The 12,154-nt window shown below is 43.1% G+C and overlaps 1 protein-coding gene across 1 annotated transcript in view; it reads right to left on the bottom strand.

The window, feature by feature from the left end:
* Positions 1 to 12,154, bottom strand: part of NAAA (N-acylethanolamine acid amidase) — a 26,566-nt gene that overhangs the window by 13,755 nt on the left and 657 nt on the right. Inside the window, exons 2-4 of the mRNA XM_011927203.1 lie at positions 11,801 to 11,965; positions 7,532 to 7,658; positions 2,694 to 2,784 (exon numbers count right to left, since the gene is read on the bottom strand). Coding sequence (XP_011782593.1) covers positions 2,694 to 2,784; positions 7,532 to 7,658; positions 11,801 to 11,965 — 383 coding nt within the window. The remainder of the gene's footprint in view (positions 1 to 2,693; positions 2,785 to 7,531; positions 7,659 to 11,800; positions 11,966 to 12,154) is intronic.

Consider the following 12,154-nt stretch of genomic DNA (forward strand, 5'->3'; position numbering starts at 1 on the left):
AAAAATTTAAATTTTTTAACGACCCCCCCACCAAAAAATAGCTAGAATTTGACTGCTTCTAGTGTAAAGAAAAGACAAACATTTAAAGTAACACATATCACAATCAGATCATGCATATATGATAGTGCGTTTATGAATGTGTGATTTGAGACAGTGAGACTCTGTCTCAAAACAAACAAACAAACAAACAAAAAAAAACTGGACAAAGGACTTGAATAGACGTTTCTCCAAGGAAGATATACAAATGGCCAGTAAGCACATGAAAAGATATTCCATATCATTAATCATTAGAGAAATAAAAATGTGATTTGCATTTCTCTGTGATTATATGAATTTAATACATTATCACATGTGCTCCCGAAATATGCACCTGTAATGTGTATCAATAACAAAATTAATTTTTTAAAAACCCACTCTAGCAATTTTGAAATATATAATACATGATTGTTAACTGTAGTCACCTTGCTGTGTGGATCACCAGAACTTATTCCTCCTGTCTAACTGAAACTTTGTACCCTTTGACCATTTCCCTTTTTCCCCAGTGCATAGCAACCACCATTCTACTCTCTGCTTCTATGAGTTCAAACTTGGAGATTCCACACATAAGTGAAATCATGCGATATCTGTCACAATAGGTTTTATGCAGGGGAACAACCTGACCATTCTAGTTGCTGGGTAGGGAAAGAATTATAGGAAGGTAAAAATAGTAGCAAGGAGATCAGGTGGGTTGATCAGGCAGTACAGGTGTGACGGGGGCTAGTTCAGCAGTGGAGGTAGAGAGAATGGACAGGTACAGTCTAGTTCTGCTGTCAGAGCTGATAAGACTTAGGGAGTGAGAAAATGTGGAAGAAATACATTAGGATAAATAATTGTTTACTGTGGACACTGATATATACTCAATCATCATCTTCCCGGTAAAGCCTTATGTAAAAAGAGAAGAATAAACAACCACACTGGCCGGGAGCTGTGGTTCACACCTGTAATCCCAGCACTTTGGGAGGCCAAGGTGGGTGGATCACCTGAGGTTCGGAGTTTGAGATCAGCCTGGCCAACATGGTGAAAACCCATCTCTACCAAAAATACAAAAATTAGCCGGGCATAGTGGCACGTCTTGTAATCCCAGCTACTCAGGAAGCTGAGGCACGAGAATCGCTTGAGCCCGGGAGGCAGAAGTTGCAGTGAGCCAAGATCGCCCACTGCACTCTAACCTGGGCGACAGGGCAAGACTGTCTCAAAAACAAAAACAAAAACCAAACCAAGCAAAAACCCAAAAAAACAACACCATGAAGTCAATCAGGGTTCATCAGATGAGCAACACTAAACTTTAAGATACTCCTTGTATATATCCTTCTCCTTGATTCAGCTGCACACTGAGGACAGACACAGAGCTCACTTATCTCTCTAGGTTTCCCACATACTATGGAACTAAATGGTGTTCCCCTGAGATCTGGGGAATGGCAGTGGGAATGTCAATGAACAGAGCAATTGGGTCAGGACCCAGGAGAGCAATCTGAGAACTTCCTCTCCCACTACTAGCTGTCATTTCATCTCACAGCCTATGTCCTTCTCTGCCTAACGAATGGAGTTAAAAATAACAGCCCTGCCTAACAGGACTGTTGTGAGGGTCTAAGAAGAAGACATGTGAAGATGTGCATGGTAAACCAGAAAGTGCTTTACAAATGTTGCTTGTATAACAGCATCATATATCCCCTAGATTATCACAGTAGTTTCCAAATGGTCTTCTGCTTCCATCTTAACCTAACACAATCCAATCTCTACAGAGCAGCAAAAGTAATAGTTAAAAATATACATCACATCTGTTCACTCCCTGGCCTACAATCCCCCTACAGCTTCCATTATGCTTAAAATCCATACTCTTCACTGTGGCCCTGCACCATGCCTTCAGCCTCTTCTTCACTTCTTTTTGTTTGTTTGTTTGTTTGTTTTTTTGAGACGGAGTCTCGCTCTGCCGCCCAGGCTGGAGTGCGGTGGCCGGATCTCAGCTCACTGCAAGCTCCGACTCCTGGGTTCACGCCATTCTCCTGCCTCAGCCTCCCAAGTAGCTGGGACTACAGGCGCCCGCCACGTTGCCCAGCTAGTTTTTTTTTTGTTGTTGTATTTTTAGTAGAGACAGGGTTTCGCCATGTTAGCCAGGATGGTCTCGATCTCCTGACCTCGTGATCCGCCCGTCTTGGCCTCCCAAAGTGCTGGGATTACAGGCTTGAGCCACCGCGCCCGGCCTGCCTCTTCTTCACTTCTAACGTCACTACCCACTTACTCCATGCTATAACCACACTGACTTTCTTTGGCTTCTGAAATCCACCAAGCTTATTATTACTACCTACGGCCTTCGTCCTTGCGGTAAGTCCACCAGAAATGGTCTTCCCCTGGCTTCTGTAGAACTAGCTCCAGGATCACATGGATCAGGCCTTCTCTGACCCTCTGACCTGTACTAACCACTCCACCTCCTCCTTCACTCTCTATCACAGCTTCCTCTTTTGCTTTCTTTGCAGCATTTGTTGCTACCCGAAATCATCTTCATTGCTTCCACGCATACTATTTTCCCCCACTAGGATGGAAGTCCCTGCCACATAGTGGGTGTTCTGTATGTTCTGTTGGGCGAGTAAAGGAAGTGCTTGGATAGAACTGAACAACAATGTAGCTAAAATTACACAGGAGTTTGTTTTGATTACCTCGTTCATCACCAGAAACTGTAAACTTGTGTGGGCTTTGGCCAGTCCATAATCCTACATAGCCAATAAAAGTAGTTCCTGTGAATGCAATCTGAAATCAAGAGATACATGGATCATTTCACCATTCCAATCGAATACACTGAAATCATCTGTTTTGCCCCACAGTTTCCTGGATTTTTAAAAAATAATTCCAACAAAATAGAATAAAACTCTGAAATAGCCTTCTAAGACAGAGGTTCTTAACCTTAAGCTGGGGTGGGGGGCGTGGTCCATAGATAGATTTTAGTAGATTTGTGACCTTGGATGGGAAAAAAAAGATGCATCTTTATTTTCACTAACCTCCAACTGAAATTTAATTCCTTCTGTAATGAACGCATGCAACAAATCACGCAATCATAGTGGTGCCTATAATTTTGTCACTAGTAGAAATCACAGGTTTTTTCACATACACAATGTTGGCTGCAGATATTTTGAAACACTGTCTATAATTTACTACTTTGAAATCATGGTAGTTATTAGACCCACTGCTAAACCTTACTATTTAATGTGTTAAGAAAAAGTATAACATTGAAATGGCTGTTTTCAACACAACTGATTTTCTTTGTAATCACACATGTTTTATTTTATGTATTTATAAAATATTATTCACCAAAGGGGTACACAAAGCAGGTTAAGAAGCCCCATCCTAGAAGTAGCAAGTGGAGTCTTACTTTAAAACTTGTTTTGAAGCTGGGCGCAGTGGCTCACACCTGCAATCCCAGCACTTTGGGAGGCTGAGGTGGGTGGAACACCTGAGGTCAGGAGTTCAAGACCAGCCTGACCAACATGGAGAAACCCTGACCCTACTAAAAATACAAAATTAGCCGGGCGTGGTGGGGCATGCCTGTAATCCCAGCTACTAGGGTGGCTGAGGCAGGGGAATTGCTTGAACCTGGGAGATGGAGGTTGCGGTGAACCGAAAAAGCGCCATCGCACTCTAGCCTGGGCAACAAGAGCAAAACTCTGTCTCAAAATAAAATAAAATAAAACTTGTTTTGATTTGATTTTAAGAGATAAATATCACATATTTTATAAGCTCTGTGACGTTAGGAGAAACAAGGGGGACTGTTCACCAATAATAATCACGTTTAAATTTTAAATATTTAAAAATCCTTTTACATAGCTCTTTCATTTAATCCTCACAACTATCCCATGAATTATAGGCATCACCCCCACTTTAAATTAAGGTCACGAGCTCCAGTGATTGCAAGATACCACTATGTAACCTGCAGGAGAAAAATCAAACTCTATATGTCACCGAGGCTGGAGTGCAGGGGTGCAATCACAATTCACTGCGGCCTCGACCTCCTGGGCTCAAGCGATCCTCCCACCTCAGTTTTCCAAGTAGCTGGGACCACAGGCGCATGCCACCAAATCTGACATATATGTATACATACACACACATATATACATTTTTTTTTTTTTGGTTTTCCTAGAGACAGGGTCTCCCTATGTGGCCCAGGCTGGTCTCAAACTCCTGGGCTCAAGCAATCCTTCTGTATTGGCTTCTCAAAGTGCTGGGATTACAGGTATGAGTCACCACAGCTAGCCATTATCAGTTATTTCTGATACCAAATTTTATTTTTCAGAGAAGTACTTTGGCCAGGCGTGGTGGCTCACGCCTGTAATCCCAGCACTTTGGGAGGCCGAGGCAGGCAGATCACTTGAGGCCAGGAATTTGAGACCAGCCTGGCCAACATGGTGAAACCCCATCTCTACCAAAAATACAAAAATTAGCTAGCTGTGGTGGCATGCACCTGTGGTCCCAGCTACTCGGGAGGCTAAGGCAGGAGAATCGCTTGAACCCAGGAGGTAGAGGTTGCGGTGAGCTGAGATGGCACCATTGCACTCCAGCTTGTGACAGAGCAAGACTCTGTCTCAAAAAAAAAAAAAAGTACTTAAAACAGTATCTGACTCATACTGTTTGACAAAAGTTAACTAATACTGTTATGTTTTAAGAAATAAATAGTCCTAGATTGATATTTTCCTTAGAAAAATTAGGTCAGTAATGTTTTTCATTTAATTATTTATTTTTACCTTATCTGCTTATAAAAATAATTTAGGTGGCTGAATTACAAGGGAGAATGCAGTGGCCTTAGTTTTATAAATGATCTCAGCCCTCAGACTTACTGAGGGCCTCCATGAGTGCCTCATCTCCACGGATGGTGGTAAAGTAGAAATAAGTCTACCTTACTACTCAAGCCCTTACAAATGTAATTACGTGGAAAATAAAAAGTAATTATATGGCCACCTCATTTGCATGACACTGTGACCCTCAGGGTCACTCTTGAAGGGCTGAGAAAATTGAAGTTATGAGATCAAAAATCATATCATAGTTTTCAATTACCATACATAATTATAAATAATTTTGAGATATAATTTGTAAGATATTTTATCTTGCAGCTCTGAAAATCTGTCTTTACTTCTGTTTGTACTTCCCAATTGTTTCTGCCTAGTCAGTTAACATAAACAAACCCTTAGCAGGGAATTTTAAGTTATTTTAAGTTACAGCCTAATTGCCTGGTGCAGTGACTCAAACTTGTAATCCCAGCACTTTGGGAGGCTGAGGCAGGCGGATTATCTGAGCTCAGGAGTTCACGACTAGCCAACATAGTGAAACCCCATCTCTACTAAAAATACAAAAATTAGCTGGGTGTGGTGGCACCCTCCTGCAGTCCCAGCTATTTGGGAGGCTGAGGCAGGAGAATTGCTTGAACCCAGGAGGCAGAGGTTGCAGTGAGCCAAGATTGCGCCACTGCACTCCAGCCTGGGCGATAGAGTGAGACTCTGTCTCAAATATAAAAACAGTAATAATAATAATAACAATAATAATAATTTACAGTCTAATTAAGGCTGAGCTTTGACAACGAAAACTATCAGTAGGCCCAACGCCTGGGTTCTGGCCCTACCTCTGCCATGTCTCTGCCTTGTGATTTGGAGCAAGTCAGCCTCTGTGAAGTTAGACTCCCTCATCTAGAAAGTAAAGATAAAAATGTTGACTGATGCCTGCTTCGCAGGGCTGCTGGGGGGATCGAATGAGGTCCTATGTATGACAATACTTTTGTTGTTGTTGTTGAGATGAGTCTCATTCTGTCACTGGGCTAGAGGGCAGTGGTGCGATCTCAGCTCACTGCAACCTCCGCCTCCCAGGTTCAAGTGATTCCCCTGCCTCAGCCTCCTAAGTAGCTGGGATTACAGGTACCCACCAAAATGCCCAGCTAATTTTTTTTTTTTTGTAGTTTTAGTAGAGACGGGGTTTCACCACATTGGCCAGGCTGGTCTTGAACTCCTGACCTAGTGATTTGCCCGCCTTGGCCTCCCAAAGTGTTGGGATTACAGGCATGAGCCACTGTGCCCAGCTGAAAATACTTCTGAGATTACAAACACTAGACAAGAACGAGAGATGAATTATTTTGTGGATAACCTGTTCTTAATTTCATAAAACAATTTCTTGGCCATGAGTCCTCCATAGAAAAGCAATACCCAAGAGTAAACTGTCTATATTCAGTAACAGTCACCTGAGTACTGAGAGTAAAACTACCTCTACAGACTATTTCTCTACAGATTATTTCATGGGAACTCCAGGAAAAACAAAAACAAAAGAAGAAACAACTATTAGAGTGAGTTTCAGAACAGCTGAAATAATTTATTTTCATTGCATTTATTCCTTTGTCTCTTTATAAGAGTATTAGCTCATTATAGAATAATGGAGAAAAACATGAATAAATAATAAATAATATTATCCCATCATTCAGTAATAAAACAATATTTAGCAGATTTCCTTTGAGAATTTATTATGCATTTATATTATCATTACAACTTAAAATCATTTTCAAACTAACTCAGCTAGAAAACAAATTATTAATAGTGGTGAAGTAAAGAATAGGACTGGAAAAGAGACACTTTTACTTTCAATATTTCTGTACTGTTTAAGTTTTTTATGAAAAAAAGTGTTTATAAAAGCAGATGACTGAGTAGTTAGTAAATGAGTTTTTAGTATTTGTGAATCAACCCCTAACTGCAAAGAACAAAGGGAATACAGTTCTTGTCCTTACAGCCAAAATCTGGCTCTTGCACACTGTATTCTGTTTTACAGCAAAACATGCTTTGTGTACTCAATGAACATTGATTAATTCTGTCTCTCTAAATGTTTACACAGTGACAACAGTATATAGTAGATTACAGTTTTAAAGGGACCATGCTATATACAAAAACTCTAAGTATAATTTTTTAAAGATCATACACAAGAAAGTGGTGTGGGTCAATCGTACTTGCAGAATGAAGGACCATTTATTATTTGGCTACAACTTTACACAGACTACTTCATTTAACATTTATAAGCATCTCAGTAAAGTAGTTACGCACCTCCATGAGCTGTAGTCTGCAAAATTAGGGAATGAGTAATTTCTCAGGTTCACAAAGGAAGTACAGTAATTGATAGAATCAAGATTCAAACCTGGGACTGTCAGATCCCATATTCCAGAAGCAGCCTGGGCATGGGAAAGCAGAGGAAAGAGCTGACTCTGCATAAGTAGATGATTGATCACTCTCTAAAAGAGATTTCCCTATGGAAAACTAGGTGACCTCTTTAAGTAGACACTCAATAATAAATAATAAATGACTGTCCTTCCTATAAGCATAATTGATATAAACCTCTCTTCTGCCTTTGTTTTTCCAGGGGTGTGATTTTTTTGTGTCTTATATAGATAACACACTTAAGTTAGCAGGCCATCCAAATGATTGCTAACTTGAGTTTGCAAATCTTTCTGATTTCTTATCTTATACGGTATGGACTATACCTGCCCATTCTTTAAGAATTGCACATCCACGGTCAACTTGCGTAAGACATTCCCAAAAGGATAATCCAGATTCCGACCATGGTAAATGTGGCCTCTGGAGTCTTGAGCCACAATACTGGTGCAGAATCTGAGAAAAGGGAAAAGTCCAACATGAATGAATAAGACAAATAAGAAAAAAAAGGAAAAGGAGTTTTTCATTTGTAAAACAAATCCTCAAAGTAAAACGGTTTTTCTTCCTTACGACTGACATATGTGCTATGACGCTTGTAAGAATATAGATTAACAATTCAAGATGAAAAACACAACTGGATACAACTCATCTGTGCTCATTCAGTGTTTCTCGGGTCTTTGCCCTTAGCACACATGCAGAGCATCATAAGCATAGTGAGTGAGAATTTCATCCTCAGTCCAAATCTGCAGTGAAACTAACCCATCCTGGGCTCAGGAGACCTGTGAACTCTGCTTTTTCCTCTGCTTGGCAGCATGTATTCTATTTAACACATGATTCAAAGCCAGCTCAAGCTCACCTCTCCACATATTAATTCCTCAGAGCAAATAAAGTAACACTAAACCATTGTTTCACCAATGTTTCATTTTGTCCCCTTGGGAAAATGGCTGGCTCTTAAGGGACTTGGCACTTTTCCTGTCTCTCTCCCATCTCCTTGCACAGAGATCATAATTTTTAAAAAGGGGGAATCTCTATGAACAGAAGTTCATAGAGAGAAAAAGAGGAGGAGGCTTGTTAAGTATCCATATTCTCTGAGAATATTTAATGGTACATGAAAAAATATTATACATTTATAAAAAATATTTATAAAATATTTATATACAGTGTGTCCAATACCAGGGGAAAAAATATGTATATCCATATGAACAAAACTGAGAGAAAACATCCTGGAGGGTTTTTCTGGTCATTTTTTAATAACAGGATGGTGGTTAGCTTTGTTTTTTTACTTTTCTACATTTACTGATTTTCTACAATGATTACATGTTACTTTTATAATTGGAGGAAAAAGTGTTACTTTTTGTTTGTTTGTTTAAAGGTGGAAACTTGTGCCAGGCACCAGAAGGGTGTCTCAGGCCTGTAATCCCAGCACTTTGGGAGGCCAAGGTGGATGGATCATGTGGTCACGAGTTTGAGACCAGCCTGGCCAACATAGTGAAACCCCGTCTCTACTAAAAATACAAAAATTAGCCGGGCATGGTGGCGCATGCCTGTAGTCCCAGCTACTTGGGAGGCTGAGGGAGCAGAATCGCTTGAACCCGGGAGGCGGAGGTTGTGGTGAGCCAAGACTGTGCCACTGCGCTCCAGCCTGAGCAACAGAGTGAGACCCCATCTCAAAAATAAATAAAATAAAATAAAATAAAGATGGAACCTTGGTCAGTTTTAATTCCCTCCAAGGTTTCTGTTATTTATTTATTTATTTGAGTCTCTGTCACCCAGGCTGGAATGCAGTGGTACAATCTCGGCTCTCTGCAGCCTTGACTTCCCAGGCTCAAGTGATCCTCCCACTTCAGCCTCCTGAGTATCTGGGACCACAGGTGCAAGCCACCACATCTGGCTAATCTTGTGGTATTTTTTGTAGAGACAAGGTTTTACCATGTTGCCCAGGCTGGTATCAAACTCCTGGGCTCAACAGATCCTGGTATCGAACTCCTGGGCTCAAGAGATCCATCCACCTTATCCTCCCAAAATGCTGGGAAAGGAGGCATGAGCCACTGTGCCCAGCCTCCCTCCAACGTTTCTTTTTTTTTTTTTTTTTTTTTGAGACGGAGTCTTGCTCTGTCACCCAGGCTGGAGTGCAGTGGCCGGATCTCAGCTCACTGCAAGCTCCGCCTCCCGGGTTCACGCCATTCTCCTGCCTCAGCCTCCCGAGTAGCTGGCACTACAGGCGCCCGCCACCTCGCCCGGCTAGTTTTTTGTATTTTTTAGTAGAGACGGGGTTTCACGGTGTTAGCCAGGATGGTCTCGATCTCCTGACCTCGTGATCCGCCCGTCTCGGCCTCCCAAAGTGCTGGGATTACAGGCTTGAGCCACCGCGCCCGGCCCCTCCAACGTTTCTGAGTTTAACTTCAAAGAGTTCGGGTCAGGGAGAGAACTGGTAAGACATGGGAAGTACTAAAGCAGAGTTTGTAGAATCTCTCTCAAAGGCGATTTTTCAAAATTGGCAAGATAACAATATTTTCATATCAGGCCCAAATGTTGTGGTGTGATGTAGCAGTGCACAAGCATGGGAGACAAATGAGGAAACAGGCTCTGCTTTGAGAGGCACTGCAGCGAACTGGAGATTCCCATGCTTTTAGCACTCACCAGCCACTTGACTTCCAGCACGGTGGCCCCTCTGAGGCTTGGTTTCCACATCACAAAACAGATGATACCATCTTCCCCACGGGGCTGTGTTCATGAAGTATCTGGCACCCAGTAGGCTCAATAAAGGGTAGCTAGTATTATTCTAATTCAATAAGGCTTACTTCCAACATGAGAAGAAAGCATTTCCTTTGTTAATGCTAGTGGAATTGAATGGTGCTTTCTATTAGGCAATTCTATAAATACCTTAGTATCAAATCCAAAAGTTAGAATGTTTTTACTGGACCTTTTGCTTTAATCTGTTTGAATATGGTGACTCCAACAGATGAGGGTAAAAATGATTTGTGATTTTTCATTAAGAAAGCCATAAGTTAAAAATAGGAAAAAGTTGGAGGTAGGAGAGGGAGGTGGTAAAATTATAATAACTTAGTTCAACTGAAAGGCATGTTATTTAGCAGGCCTGTGTCTTTTCTGTGCCTGAAAGCATTTCCTGAAGAGGAAGGCAGTCCCAGTGCTTTTTAGCTTACTCTGCCTAGGTGTTCTGGGAAAATGCCTGGGCCAGTAAAGTTTCATTATTCCAAGATCTTTTCTACCCCCATCATCTTTAGGCAGCAAGAAGCTCTAAGTATGTACAAGAGGTTATGAGATGAAGCTAGTCTGGTGGCAAAATAATAAGTATTAAAGGGAGAAACCAAGTCAAAACCTCTCTTTATTCCAGAACCTGTTACTGAGCCCATAAACCTTTAGTGGTCCCCTGCACTCTGCCTGGGATCAACCACACACTCCATGTTGCTTTCACTTCTGGGTGCACTTTTTTCTTTTTCTTTTTGATACAGAATCCTGCTTTGTCACCCAGGCTGGAGTGCAATGGCGCTATCTTAGCTCACTGCAACCTCTGCCTCCTGGGTTCAAGTGATTCTCCTGCCTGAGCCTCCCGAGTAGCTGGGATTCCCAGGTGCCCATCACCACGCCTGGGTAATTTTTTTGTATTAATAGTAGAGACAGGGTTTCACCATGTTGGCCAGGCTGGTCTTGAACTCCTGACCTCAGGTGATTCACCTGCCTCGGCCTCCCAAAGTGCTGGGATTACAGGCGTGAGCCACCACGCCCAGCCTGGGTGCACATTTCATCATGCCCACTTCCTGGTCCAAACACTGGCTGGCCCTATTAGAGCAGCATTCCCTGTCGCCCCAGCCCTGGTGGACACAGACACTTCAGCCATGACACACATGAAAGGAGAAATGCAGGGCAACAAATACAGGCAGAGATGAGCCACTGCCAGTATAGAGATGGAAGGCCACTGAGTTAACTAAAGGGTCCAGATGAGAGGAGGCTTAGTTTCAAAAACTTCCTGGAAAAGTACGTTTTGAGCAGAATATTTTTTTTTTTTTTTTGAGACAGTCTCGCACTGTTGCCAGCGCTGGTGTGCAGTGGCACGATAGCGGCTTGCTGCAACCTCCACCTCCCGGATTCAAGCTATTCTCCTGCCTCAACCTCCTAAGTAGCTGGGATTACAGGCGCCCACCACCACGCCTGGCTAATTTTTTGTGTTTTTCGTAGACAGGGTTTCGCTATGTTGGCCAGGCTGGTCTCGAACTCCTAACCTCGTGATCTGCCCACCTTGGCCTCCCAAAGTGCTGGGATTACAGGCGTGAGCCACCTCGCCCTGCCTTTGAGCAGAATTTTAAAAGTAGGATGCTACCTGGATTGGGGGAGAGAAAACCCCGGGCTACCGGTAGAGGGAAAGTTCAATGCTGAGTGGGAGAAGTTGCTTTCCCTCTTGAAGCCTACGATCTGCAGCTCAGATTAACCCAGAGAGGCAACGAGGAAGCACTGGAAGTTTCTGGGCAAGCAGGCACCACCCTGTTTTTATCACACGGAAAACATGTCTCCTGCCGCTAGTCTGTGTCAGGAGGCCCCAGCAAGCCCCGCGTTACTCCGCACCGGCTTGGGGCACTCACGCGGAGGACTCGTAGGCCAGGTTGACTAGGAGGCAGTCCGCCAGGCTGACGTTCAGGAAGTCACACATGCCGCGGATCTCGCCGGTAAAGGGCTGGGGCAGGAAGCGCTCCAGCTCCAGGACCACTTTTCCGATCAACACGTGCACCCACTTGGGGACTCTATCCCTAGAAAAGAAGAGCACGAGGGCGTCTGACCCGCTCAGAGGTCGGCGGCGTGCGACTTCGTGTGCACTGCGAGCGGAGCTACATCCTTAGGGCGTGAACTGTCAGGGCCACGGCTCCCGACAGTGGACCGCCCCGGCGCCGTGTCACTCAATCCACAGCCTCCTGGGGGTGGGGGCGGGGGGGTAGAGG

Source organism: Colobus angolensis, unplaced genomic scaffold, assembly GCF_000951035.1.
Source record: "Colobus angolensis palliatus isolate OR3802 unplaced genomic scaffold, Cang.pa_1.0 Scaffold70, whole genome shotgun sequence".
NCBI lineage: Eukaryota > Metazoa > Chordata > Mammalia > Primates > Cercopithecidae > Colobus > Colobus angolensis.